The following is a 13,294-nucleotide window of genomic DNA, read 5'->3' as shown; positions in this document are numbered from 1 at the left end:
ATTTTGGCAATTAAATTATCAAGAATGATTGTTGTTTGTCTGTTTCTGCCCCAGGGTCCTTGCACTGGCAACCAGCAGAGTTTGGCTCATAGCAGGCTCTGGGATGCGGTGGTGGGTTTTCTTCATGTGTTTGCCCACATGCAGATGAAGCTGTCTCAGGTAAAGTCACTGTCGTCCAACCATCCTACATGACACACTGGACACTGTGATCACTGGCAAATTAAGCATGCTTTCCTTTGTCTGACTATTATCTTTCTTAGATGACCTCTTTATACAACTTTTACTCTACATTAAAAAAAAAAAACCTTTTTTTTAAATAAAAGAATTTTATGCAAAGCTGAGAATAGGTGGAAGCCATTATTCAATTTTGAAAACAAAAGGTATTGAGGAATTGACTCTAATGGAGAAATAAAACATAGTCTCCAAACACTGTACATTTTACAGTCCTTTGTAGACCTGCTTCTCGATGATTATCACTGGAATTTTCCTCCTCCCTACAGATAATTGGAAGAGGATTTGTCATCTGTTCCAAATCCCTCGTTAAGGGGAGACAGTTTTCTTATAGGGTCATAAACAAGCAGCTGTTCTCAAAAGATGACTCTCACCCATTAACAGGACATTTTACTTTGTGAAAGTCAAAGAGAAAAAAAAATAGCCACGCAGATAGGCAAATAAAGAAGAAACAGATTTTCCACCATGCTTTAATGTTAATTCAGGAGCATATCTTGAAAACATCAGAATGCTGTTTTCTCACTCGTGTATTGCATTTGGAGCTCAGAGTTACACAAACAAAAACTCAATATAAATCTTGAGTAAATATGTCCCTGTGATGCAGTGAATTTTGATGGGCTCTCCTGAGGCTGACATGTCTGTCGGGGTGTGGGTATGTATCTTCCAGGTGTCAGGTAGAGGAGAGAATGCTAGATTCAAAGTCAAACGACTCCAGTCCAACTCCCATGATCTCATTCACGTGCTCCATCTCTCTTCCTTGAGTCTCCTTTCCTCCAGCAAAGTGAGGATACTCACATCTGCCCTCTGGCCTACAAGCAGGAAGATATCTTGGTCAGAGATAAGGCCAGGCACTGGTTAAAGTGGCAAGGACCGATTTAGTCAGTGATAACTGTTACTGTAGGGAAAAGAACCTAGTGTGAGCTGAACTCAACTTGGACTTGTACAGAGGTGATAAGTGTTTTAAAGAGAGAAGGAGGGGGATTAGCAGGGTTCAGTAGAGTCAGGGAAGAGGAAAATTACAAAGCGTTGTTCAGTGTAAATGTGATTGGGCCAGCTGAATATTAAAGTCAGGATTCTACCCTCCCACAGAGCCTGGGAGACAGGTTCTACTATCGTCAGGTGTTGGCTGAAACAAACAAAATGTTTCTGGCAGTCTTGAATTTTCTCAGGCAGGCACTCTAAGGGGGACTGGGGTCATCCTAGGGATGCAGCCTTGAGCTGTTAAGAAACTATGGTGCTGTTTTGTTCAAGTCTTTATAGACCAAGATTAAAGCCTAGTTGGGAAGAGGGCCCAGAGGAGCTGGCTAGTTTGGTCAAGGGGAGAATCTTTGTCAGTATCTAGTTATTGGTAATCAACCAAGTAAGGAAATATCACGATGCTTTCAACTAATTGCTAATGACATTTTAGTAAGTAAAGAAAATCAATATGAACCAAATTTATACAGTCACAGGAGAGTTGCGATTCAGATATACTGCCATCATTTTATGAACATCTGATGGTGCTACCTAGCAGTTGTTCAGTTTGTAGACCTAGTCAAGGTAACAACTATTTAGGAAGAAAAAGCCTCATCCTTCCAGCAGTGTTGAAATTTGGCTTCCTGTGTAGCAAAATTCATATGAGTAATATGATACCTTGTATTTTTTTTAAAAAAAGAAAGAGGGGTATAGTTTAAGAAAACCTGATGATTCGTGAGGTCATAATGTAAATGTAAGTACATTCCATATTTCCAGGCACTGAATCTAAGCATAGTGATGTTTGGACACAACATATCTTTGTAAAATAATTTTTTTTCATGGTGGAAAATGAAAAACAAAACAAAATTTTAACGAGAGAAATAGCTGAGAGCTTGATAAAATTGGTAGATAAGATATTTTGTGCATTATGAATACAGGTAATACTTGTGTCCATTTTTGCCTCGATTTATGTGGGATAAGTTTATCTCTTATCACTGTTATGCCTGTGTTTTCCAGAATATGTTAATTTCTACAAAATATATAGCATCTTGGTGTAGTAAGTTAGAAAGAAGAAAAGACAAGTCCAGTCTTAAGTAAAAGAAAGATACCCAACATGCAGAAGCACCTGAGTCTTGCCTCCCTGGCCCCAGGGGATCCACCACTGCTTTAGTTCTTCTGTACTCTTGTTAGATTTATTCCCTGTCCTTACAAATACTTTAATAAACATGAGTTGGACTCAACAGTAAATACTCTTTAATTCTTAAGTGTGTATTTTTTAATAAGCTGCAGGCTTATACTTGGCCTCCCTTTAGCTCTGTATTGCTGTGAAGTGTCTGCTATCGGTAGATCCATACTCTTTTTGCGAGAATAAGTATGACGTCCTTGCTGCACAGGTTCCCCATATTATCTCAAACGCAGTATGTTCATTCTTTCAGGATTCCAGTCAAATTGAGCTGCTGAAAGAATTGATGGATCTTCAGAAGGACATGGTGGTCATGTTGCTGTCCATGTTGGAAGGTAGTTTTGAGTTATATCTTCAAGTCCCCTTCAATCTTTTATTTTAAGGATTCCATACACGCTTGCTTTGGGTGTCAGCATGCTGCAAAGGATAAAATATCAACGCTGAGATGGGACAGATGCCTCAGATTTATTGCTGGCTTGATTACTCTTTTTCCAAGTTTGCTTTTTAGAAAAGAGAAATCTTGCCTATCTCAGTTTACAAAACTATGGAATGAAATCACTAGTACTTCATTCGTAGTGAAATTTTTCATTTCATAGTGATACCCCAGAGAGTATGCTCTTCAGACAGAATACCTAAAGAAGGTTTTATTCGTTTATCATTTTGTTTGTTTGTAACCAGTGGGGATTACAGACGTTTGGATACACTCCAGCTGTGTAAATTGCTGCTTTCAGCTGACTGCCTTGTGACTCCTATGGGTTCTTAAAATTCTGCAGGAGGGGGCTTCCCTAGTGGCGCAGTGGTTGAGAGTCCGCCTGCCGATGCAGGGGACGCGGGTTCGTGCCCCGGTCCGGGAAGATCCCACATGCCGCGGAGCGGCTGGGCCCGTGAGCCATGGCCGCTGAGCCTGCGGGTCCGGAGCCTGTGCTCCGCAGCGGGAGAGGCCACAACAGTGAGAGGCCCGCGTACCGCAAAAAAAAAAAAAAAAAAAATTCTGCCGGAGGAGAAGGCTCGGGAGAGCACCCCAGCCCACCAAGTCTAGTGGCGGCCTAGTCTTCCCACCACATGCCTCTCTCGGGTTTTCATTCTCTCGCTTTTCTCTTTTCAACCTACTTTCCTTTGCTACTGTATTTCTTTTCTGTCTCAGACAGTAAACGTAGTAGGTAAGAGCTGGGGTTCTGAGATCTGCCACCAATGCCCCATCCCACTTTGCCACGCAGGCAGCGTGACCCTGACACAAGTTACGTCTCCATTTTTCACTTTCCTCCTGTGTGAGATGGGGCTCATGGTAGGCTGATGCGAGCATTCAGTGAAATCATGTGAATACGACCAAAGCAAATAAAAAATGTTTGCTATTATGTTCCCTGTCCTTTTTTTCTTAAATCCTTCCTAATTCCTCTCTCTGTTTCTTAGTCCGCCTTGCACTGCACAGCTATACTTTGACTAATTAAGGCAGTAGGCACACCTGCGTGAGGACTTCAACGATGCGGCATCTGCTTGAAGCCCTTAGTTGGCAGCCACGTTATACCCTTTGAGCACAGGATCCTTTTCCCATGACCTCAATTCAAGTTTTAGTCTAAATAATAATAACACCACAACCGTAATAACTGCAACAGGAACTGCAGGAATGACAACTTAAAATTAACCTCGTTTAATATGCCAGCTGCTGGTTTAAGTAATTTTCATCCTAATATCAGGTTTAGAATTGCATAGTAATATTATCACTGTTTTGCAAATGAGGAAACTGAGTGCAGAGAGGCTAAGAAGTCTGCCCAGGGAGCTCAGCTAACAGATGGTGGGACCTGGATTCAAATCCCAATAGCATGGTTCCTGAGCCTATGCTCTTAACGCTGGTGTTTAATGCTTCACAGATGCACTCAACAGACCCCTCACCATGCATCTTTTTCCTGATGCATGTCTTCGTGTTACATGTCAAGCTGTGTTCATGGAATAAAAGCATTCGATGATTATACCTTAGGATAACATCTCATTTCCTCAAGCTTATCCACAGTCTGCCATTTTCTAATTATAAACATTCTAGACCATGAAGAAATGCAGGGAGATCTTCTACATTTTAAATCAGAAAGAGCATCTAATTTGCTCTCAGAAGATCTGTTTCAAATCCAGGCCTTAGCCCTCAATAATCATGTCACGGCCAGCACATTAATTTAACCTTGCCAAACCTCAGTTTTCTCAATAGTAAAATCAGAATTAATAAAAAGTACCTGCCTCGTAGATATATGAACGTGAAATCAGGTAACGTTTATGAGCAGTGACATTTCAACCCAAAAGGTCTGTGCAAACACTCATTTTTATTATTAATATGAGACTGTATTTCAGTTTCTGGCTTTAGGATAATATAAATGTTTGCCCCATTTTTTTTTAATCCTAAAACACGTTGCTTTTTTTTTTTAATCCTAAAACACAATTAGAGGGAAAAAATGTCAGCTTTTCATCACATATTGTTTTATGTGCGTTAATTTCTTTGTAAATATGCTTTTGCTTGTGTTCATGTAATCACTGTTTGAAACTAGAGTTTACAAGTAATTACTCATCTTTTCCTTTGTATGTTGGAAGATAAACAAGGAGCTATCTTTGATTCAGATGTCATATAAGATTTATATTATATATATTATAATTATATATTATTATATATCTGTAGATACTGAGGTTTTTTTTAGACATTTTAAGATATTTAATATTTACCTGCACAAATTAGCGACAACTTATACAACTGGACCAGTTTCCAATTAATTCACAGTAACGTACGCTAGCTTCTACCCGGCTTAGACACTGGTTTTATCGGGAATGTTCATTTTGAGCCAATGCAGTTCTTTACCCCTAGGCAATGTCGTTAATGGCACCATCGGCAAACAGATGGTTGATATGCTCGTGGAATCTTCCAACAACGTGGAGATGATTCTCAAATTTTTTGACATGTTCTTAAAACTCAAGGACTTGACGTCTTCTGATACCTTTAAAGAGTATGACCCAGACGGTAAGGGAGTCATTTCCAAGAGGGACTTCCACAAAGCGATGGAGAGCCATAAGCACTACACCCAGTCCGAGACTGAATTTCTGCTGTCCTGCACAGAGACGGATGAAAACGAAACTCTGGACTACGAGGGATTTGTCAAGCGGTTCCACGAGCCTGCCAAGGACATCGGCTTCAACGTGGCAGTGCTTCTGACAAACCTTTCTGAACACATGCCCAACGACACCCGGCTGCAGACCTTCCTGGAATTGGCCGAGAGCGTCCTGAATTACTTCCAGCCGTTTCTGGGCCGCATCGAGATCATGGGCAGTGCCAAGCGCATCGAGAGGGTTTACTTTGAAATCAGTGAGTCCAGCCGAACCCAGTGGGAGAAGCCCCAGGTCAAGGAGTCCAAAAGGCAATTTATATTTGATGTGGTCAACGAAGGGGGAGAAAAAGAGAAGATGGAGCTCTTCGTGAACTTCTGTGAGGACACCATATTTGAGATGCAGCTCGCAGCTCAGATCTCAGAGTCGGACTTGAACGAGAGGTCAGCAAATAAAGAGGAGAGCGGGAAGGAGAAGCCAGAGGAGCAGGGGCCGAGGACGGGTTTCTTTTCCATCGTGACGGTCACGTCGGCCCTGTTTGCCCTCAGGTATAATATCTTGACCCTTATGCGGATGCTCAGCTTAAAGAGCCTGAAGAAGCAGATGAAGAAGGTGAAGAAGATGACGGTGAAGGACATGGTCACGGCCTTCTTTACGTCCTACTGGGGGTTTTTTATGAGCCTCCTGCACTTCGTAGCGAGCGTTTTCAGAGGCTTCTCCCGCATCGTCGGCAGCCTCCTCCTGGGAGGAAGCCTGGTGGAAGGTGCAAAGAAGATCAAGGTGGCGGAGCTCTTGGCCAACATGCCGGACCCCACGCAGGATGAGGTTCGAGGAGACGGGGAGGACGGAGAGAGGAAAGCCATGGAAGGCGCCCTGCCCAGCGAAGATCTGACGGACTTAAAGGAACTGACAGAGGAGAGTGACCTGCTTTCCGACATCTTTGGCCTGGACCTGAAGCGAGAAGGCGGGCAGTACAAACTGATTCCTCATAATCCCAATGCTGGCCTGAGCGACCTCATGAGCAACCCCGTCCCTATCCCCGAGGTGCAAGAAAAGTTCCAGGTAACTTACCTCCAGTCACAGTGGCTCTCTGGACTTCAGGTGGGCACGCTAAGTGAACCTGACATCAGCCGTCTTGCTAGGGCCAGGGTGGTTTTCGGTACGTGACTTGCCTTGCCAAAGAGGAATGGCTTTTTATTCAGGTGGAGCTAGCCTTTTGTGAAGGTTCCTTATAAATTGTGAAGTTAAACTATGAAAGTACGAGCTGAAGTATTCACCCTCCTGACACTAGGCAATTGAATGATAATCATTCCATCCACAAATATTTAACGAGGATTGGCCGGGTGTCTGACACCACTGGGTATCATAGCAAATTAAAAGAAATGTAAGATGTGCTCACTGCTTTCAAGTTGCCTTAGAGAGTTTATTAGAAAGATAAAAGACTCACGAAAAAGTTAGAAAATTATTAAGTGGTACGTAGCATAGGCAGCAGACAGTAGAGGTTACCTGTGTTGAGAAAATGGAAACCTCAGTATAGCTTGGAGTAGTTAGATGAGACTTAAGCAGTGGGACTTTAAGTTGGTGTTGGAAGATGAGGAGGATTTGAGTAGGCGACTGAGGGAAAGAAGGCAGTTGTGAAATAAGAAAAGTGGGAAGGAGCTCAGAAAGTTGGTACCTACTGCTGGCCTGGTAGGTAAGTGCGGGGAGGGGGGAAACGCGTGGACCAGTAGAAGGGCACACGTGAAAGTTTTATCTCAATGGAGACAGGAGGGTATCATTTATAGGTTACAGTTTGACACAGGGTCACGGGGCTCCCTAAACTCATTCAAAAGTGATGTGTAATCCTGCTTCTCTTTTCCCCATTGACTCATCCAAGGAACAGAAGGCAAAAGAAGAAAAGGAAGAAAAAGAAGAAAGCAAATCCGAACCTGAGAAAGCCGAGTAGGTGTAGTTGCTGTATCCTTTCCTTTGTTTTAGTGTCTTTCACTCGTCCTCTCTCTTCAGGGGATGCAGTGGAGACTCTCAGGCTGCTGGATGACATCTGTCATCGTAGTGGAGAGCCTCAGCCCATGGGCAGGGATAAGCGTAGACCACACACCCACCCTGGGGGCCACTCCCACCTCTTTCTTGTGCCATGAGGATTCTGTTTGTGTGTTTCTCTCTCAGCAGAAAAGACTTCAGTGATTCCATGTGATGCCGTCTGCAAGATGACTGAGTGCTGTAGTTCTCTGTTTAAAATCGAGCTTCTATTCTGTTCTTGTAAAGAAGGGAGAGGACAAACGTTCTGAATGCCGTGGCACAGAATTCTTGGGGCGTGGTGGTCCTCAACGCACAGTCCTAGGGCCACCTGCGTAAAAACCACCTGGAGAGTCTGTTAAAGACACAGATTCCGGGCTTCCCTGGTGGCGCAGTGGTTGAGAATCTGCCTGCTAATGCAGGGGACACGGGTTCGAGCCCTGGTCTGGGAGGATCCCACATGCCGCGGAGCAGCTAGGCCCGTGAGCCACAACTACTGAGCCTGCGCGTCTGGAGCTTGTGCTCCGCAGCAAGAGAGGCCGCGATAGTGAGAGGCCCGCGCACCGCGATGAAGAGTGGCCCCCGCTTGCCACAACTAGAGAAAGCCCTAGCACAGAAACGAAGACCCAACACAGCAAAAATAAATAAATTAATAAACTCCTCGCCCCAACATCTTTAAAAAAAAAAAAAAAAAAAAAAAGATTCCTAGGCTCCAGCACAGATTTTGAATCAGCAGGTCTGGGACCCAGGAAACTTTATTTTCAGCAATATTCCTGGTGCTATGGAGCACAGTTATAAATGCAACAATGAGAAATAAAGAGCTGCCTATGAAGCAGTGAAAATGTATAATTTCCTCATAACACTGGCTTCCTGTTAATAATTGAAACCTACATCTTTCCCCAAGTTTACATAGTTTTATATGCACATTTTTAACAACTGGGGAAATCAAATTAAGTGCCTGTAGTGCACCTGTAGCATTCTCATGTAGCATTTTATTTTTCTCCTCTATTCTGTTATTTCCTTTGGCCTGTTTTCATTGTCCTGTTTTTTCTTCTTTTTTTTTTAGAATAGCAAATGTTTATTTAGAATTGTGTTAATTTAGTTATAGCTATAAAATTAAAACATTAAATGATATAACTCAGAAATAGTTCTTATTTCTAATGTTATATTTCATGGAAAACGGTTTTATTCAACTTTTTCACATGTCTACTTGACATCACTTGAGTCACCTTTTGAATAACTTAACACTTTTTTCAGGGAAAATCATTTTTATTTCCAAGTTATTTGAGATAGAAAATTTTAAAGTTTTGTTATTAGAAATTTTCAAACACACACAAAAGAGAGAATGTTATAATGCACCCCATTTACACATCACCAAGTTTTACTAATTATTAACATTTTGCTAATTTTGTTTCATCTAGGTTTTCTCCTGCCTACCCTCCCTACCATAGACACACACACATATTTTGGGGCCTCCTGTACGACAAGTTGTTTTAAAGAAAATACTAGACACCATGTCATTTCTCCCATAAATATCTTGTATACATTTCTAATTGCTAAGGACTTTAAAAAATAACATAATTATCATGCCATTATTTATACCGAACAGAATTTGCAGTTATTCTTTAGTACCGTCTAATACCCGCTAAATATTTAAGCTTCTTTAGTTGTCTGAAAAGTGTATTTTTACAGTTGATTTGTTTGAATTAGGCTTCAAACAAGGGCCACTGTTGTCTCTTTTGTACAGTCAGCACTATTCATTGTCATAGACCTTGAACTGTTGAATCAGTTGTAAAAATGGCCACATAAGTGACTATCATAGTGAAATGCAGACAGATGTAACAGGGCATGACAGTCATTTCAATGGCAACTCTTTAACGTTAAAATAATGTTTGACCTCATATGAGTTAAGTATGGGTTATGTTATGTGGGTTACATATATGTGACTACACATATACATAAATATACTTCCATGAAGGCTTGGTATTTTGCACCTAGAGGGGTTTAGGTGTCAAATTTCAGTGCTTCTAATTTCATTATTGTCTGCAAAATTAATGTATTGACATCCTTTATACATGTGAACAACCAAATGCGTACGCCTCTGATTTTAAATCCTAGTAGCCTGAACATTGAAATAAGAATTTTAAAATAAGGTATGTTAAAAAGTAGCAGCCAAAAAAAGTCTCCATTGTTATTCTTTCATTTAAATATTTTACTCTACACTTGGAAAGAAATATGCTAGGTATAGATACAAAGGTACTTGAAGCCTGTAAAACGTCCTATAGATTTGAACTTCACAGGAATTATCCATCTGTAGGGGGCTGTGATAAGCAAGAAGTCCTACCCCTAATTCTAAAGTTCTGAATATCATAATTCGTTGGAAGAGATATCCGTTACTAAAACAGATACTATGAGTTAAATATTTGTTCGTTTGTATACTTTGGCACAAAACCTGTTCGGTTCTTTAGTTTATGGATGGCTTATTTTTCATTCATTTGTGTTCATAGGGGAGAAGATGGAGAAAAAGAAGAAAAAGCCAAAGAAGATAAGGGTAAACAAAAATTAAGGCAGCTCCACACACACAGATATGGAGAGCCAGAAGTTCCTGAGTCAGCATTCTGGAAGAAAATCATAGCCTATCAACAGAAACTTCTAGTAAGATGTTTTCAAATGAATGTTGTTACTGATATACTGTGAGATCATCATCATTCGGGTGCAGTAAATATGCATTGACCTTCCCTTGGGTCAGCCCTGCACGTATGTTGTATTTGCCCATCTTAGTGTTTATGTGTTAAAATGAATGCCTTGCTCCACGGCTCCCTGTCGTCAAACACATAACCTCTGCACACATTCCCATGAGGGTCCACTTGATTTAGTGACTGCCAGTGTCTTCCTACAAGGACTTTAGGGCAAGTCAATAAACATAACCCCGGGACTCCCTCTTTGCAGAACACTAGGGAAGGCTCTGCCATGCATTATAACAAAGAATACCTTCTAGGGGACAAGTAATTCATATTGATGTTCCAGAGTGGGGTTAGTCAGTCGTTCTAGAACATCGCCCTTTTATTAAAATTCCAGTTATAAAAATATTAATGCAGTGAGCCAACTCTCCCTTGATAATAAGAAGGTCTATTCCAAATTATTCTTTAATGGAAGTAAATAAATGAAAGAACGAAGAGGGGGAAGACAGTTCTTTATGTAGTGTCCTAAACATTTTGTGGAAGTGCTCTCCCAATTAATAAAATATATACTTGTACGTGGAAAACAAAGAAAGGAGATGTAGTTCTCTCTTCCTATTCATACAGGATGGAATTGTTAAAAATTTTGTTTGAAAGGCCTCTTGTGTATGTATATGTGCATAAATATTATATATAATTTTTTCAAGCAGGAAAAGACTGGGAGATGAATGTCTAGAATAACCCTGTAAGAGGTACTGACCGATAATGTCGGACCTAGAAATTATGAGCACTACTCCATAACACGGCCAGTTTGAAAGGCAAAATCATACTTAGCCTTTGAGAAAAAAATAGACAAGAAACTCATGTAGTATAGAACTTCACCCGTAAGGGAAATGGACTGTTCTCAGCGGTGATATGTTCTAACTGCTTATGCATAAATGTATATATGACACATTTTTAAAAATGTATGCCAGTATATATTTAAATTAATAGTTTGACCTATATTTTCTTAAACTACCTTGTATGTTACTATATTATTTAATGCAGAGTACACAGAACACAGACGTTTCTGAGGCAACTCTGGATAACCACTGGTTTGATGTGTTGTCACAGTGGACGTGGCGGCAGGTGTGGTCTGGGCGTGGTATAGGGTGTGAGGCTGCACAGGCTCTGTGATAAGCCGCAGCAGTCCCCGTGGGCTCCTGAAGAGTATGTGTAACTGCAGTTGAGTAGAGCACATAACTGAGATTTCCTTCCATCCTTCTGTCTCAGAGGTCACAGTTCCTACTTTCCTGCTTCTCTCGCAATATGACTTTCTCTGTTCTCCTGTTTGCATGCAGCAGCCTAATCACGACCACACCAGGTGCCACAGGCCCCTCGTGACCTGAGTCGTTGTGACCTCCCAGCTCAGATAACCAGAGTACCTAACTGTGACCTATGACCCAGTCCCACCTTCCACGGAGAACCAATGTGACTGACCCAGTTTGGATGTGGTGGCCAACTTTGGTCCTATAAACAGTGGCAGAAAAGTCAGGGTCGTGTGTGGGGAGATGACACCATCAAAATGGGCTGTGTCCACAGAGAGGGATAACTAAGGAGATGCCATTTTGCTATGGCCTTATGATGCTAAAGCCCCTGGCATATCCAGGTAGATACTTTATAGTCATCTCCCACTTAATATTAAAACAAATTCTTGGTATGCCCCATAACCTTTTTCCTTAAACCCACTTCTCCTCTAAGGGTTTTGTATGTTTTTCCCTCATAGCTCAAAAAATAGAACCAACCGTTTACTTGGTTGCTTAGACCCCCAAATCCAGAATTATCGTCTCTGAGTCCTCTCTTTCTTTCCTACCTCAGATACAGCCCAACAATAATTCTTCTCGGCTCTCTCCTCCAGATGTACCCATAGTCTGCCCAGTACTTACCACCTCCACAGCCACCACCTGGTCCAAGCCACCACCAGCAACATCATCTCTTCCTGTATCCTGCAGTCACTTTCTAACTCGTCTCCTGCCTTCCATGCTTGCCTCCAATCTATTTTATACTCAGTAGCTGGAATCGTCTTTCAAATCATCTGATTGCATCAGCCCTCTTCAGCTCCTCCAAGAGCTTGCCATCCCATTTAGAATAAAATAATAATTCCAATGATATTAACAAGATTAATGATTGACTTCCCCTATAGTAACTTACCTAATCCTCATAGCAAACTTATGAGACAGGTTTTGTTGTTATCCCCACTTTACAGGTGAGAAAAGTGATGCTACAAGAGTGATTCTCTTGTCCACATCGCACAGTGAGTCAGTGGTGAGGTCAGGCTTTATGCCCAGGCAGTGTGGTCCCAGCGATCAGACACTGAACCACTGCACTATAAGGGGCAACAGACTTTTTATCAGAGGGCTACAGAACCCTGTCCCCCGCTCACCTCTCTGACCTCATTCCCTCCCACTCTCCCCTCCTCTCACTGCGCTACCTCCTCACTATCCGTCAAACACACCAGCATCACCTGGAGCTCAGGACCTTTGCCCTCCAAGCTCTTTCTCTGACATTCCTGTCCCCAACTGTTCACTTGATTGCCGTCCAGTGGCACCCAGGCCTCAGCTCAAATGTCACCTCCTTAGACAGATCTTCTCTGACCACCTGTCTGAATAGCGCCCCTGTTCCCTAAGTCCTTAACCTGATGGATTTTTCTTCGTAACATTTAACATTCCCTGAAATTACGCTTTTTATCTGTGAATGTGGTTCTTTATTATGTCTCCTCCGTGGTGGTTTACGTCATAAAGCTTGGTGCTTTACATCGATAGCACCAAGAATGGGACTTGAAACCCAGTGGGCCCTCAACAAATAGTTTTGGGTAAATGCATGAATGCTTTATTTCAATTGTCTGCAAATTTCAAGTCTCTCGATTCAATGACCTTTTAATAATTTTTTTCACCTTCAGAACTATTTTGCTCGCAACTTTTACAACATGAGAATGTTAGCCTTATTTGTCGCGTTTGCAATCAATTTCATCTTGCTCTTTTATAAGGTATGTACATCTTAGTCTTTTAATAACCAATATGAAAGACTGAATTGAATGTAAAGATTTCAGAGATCCACTAGTGAGCACATCAAAACCGATGCTGAAATGTATTTGATGAAAATGAAAACCTGAATC

At 41.6% G+C, this 13,294-nt stretch overlaps 1 protein-coding gene across 1 annotated transcript in view; it reads left to right on the top strand.

The window, feature by feature from the left end:
- The window catches only part of RYR2 (ryanodine receptor 2), a 515,056-nt gene that overhangs the window by 462,423 nt on the left and 39,339 nt on the right, over positions 1 to 13,294 (top strand). Inside the window, exons 89-94 of the mRNA XM_065893933.1 lie at positions 55 to 159; positions 2,622 to 2,703; positions 5,211 to 6,508; positions 7,323 to 7,387; positions 9,970 to 10,117; positions 13,079 to 13,165. Coding sequence (XP_065750005.1) covers positions 55 to 159; positions 2,622 to 2,703; positions 5,211 to 6,508; positions 7,323 to 7,387; positions 9,970 to 10,117; positions 13,079 to 13,165 — 1,785 coding nt within the window. The remainder of the gene's footprint in view (positions 1 to 54; positions 160 to 2,621; positions 2,704 to 5,210; positions 6,509 to 7,322; positions 7,388 to 9,969; positions 10,118 to 13,078; positions 13,166 to 13,294) is intronic.

This window comes from Phocoena phocoena, chromosome 16, assembly GCF_963924675.1.
Source record: "Phocoena phocoena chromosome 16, mPhoPho1.1, whole genome shotgun sequence".
NCBI classification, from domain to species: domain Eukaryota; kingdom Metazoa; phylum Chordata; class Mammalia; order Artiodactyla; family Phocoenidae; genus Phocoena; species Phocoena phocoena.
Note: the sequence above shows the minus strand (reverse complement) of the source record. Positions and strands in the feature narration are given on the sequence as shown.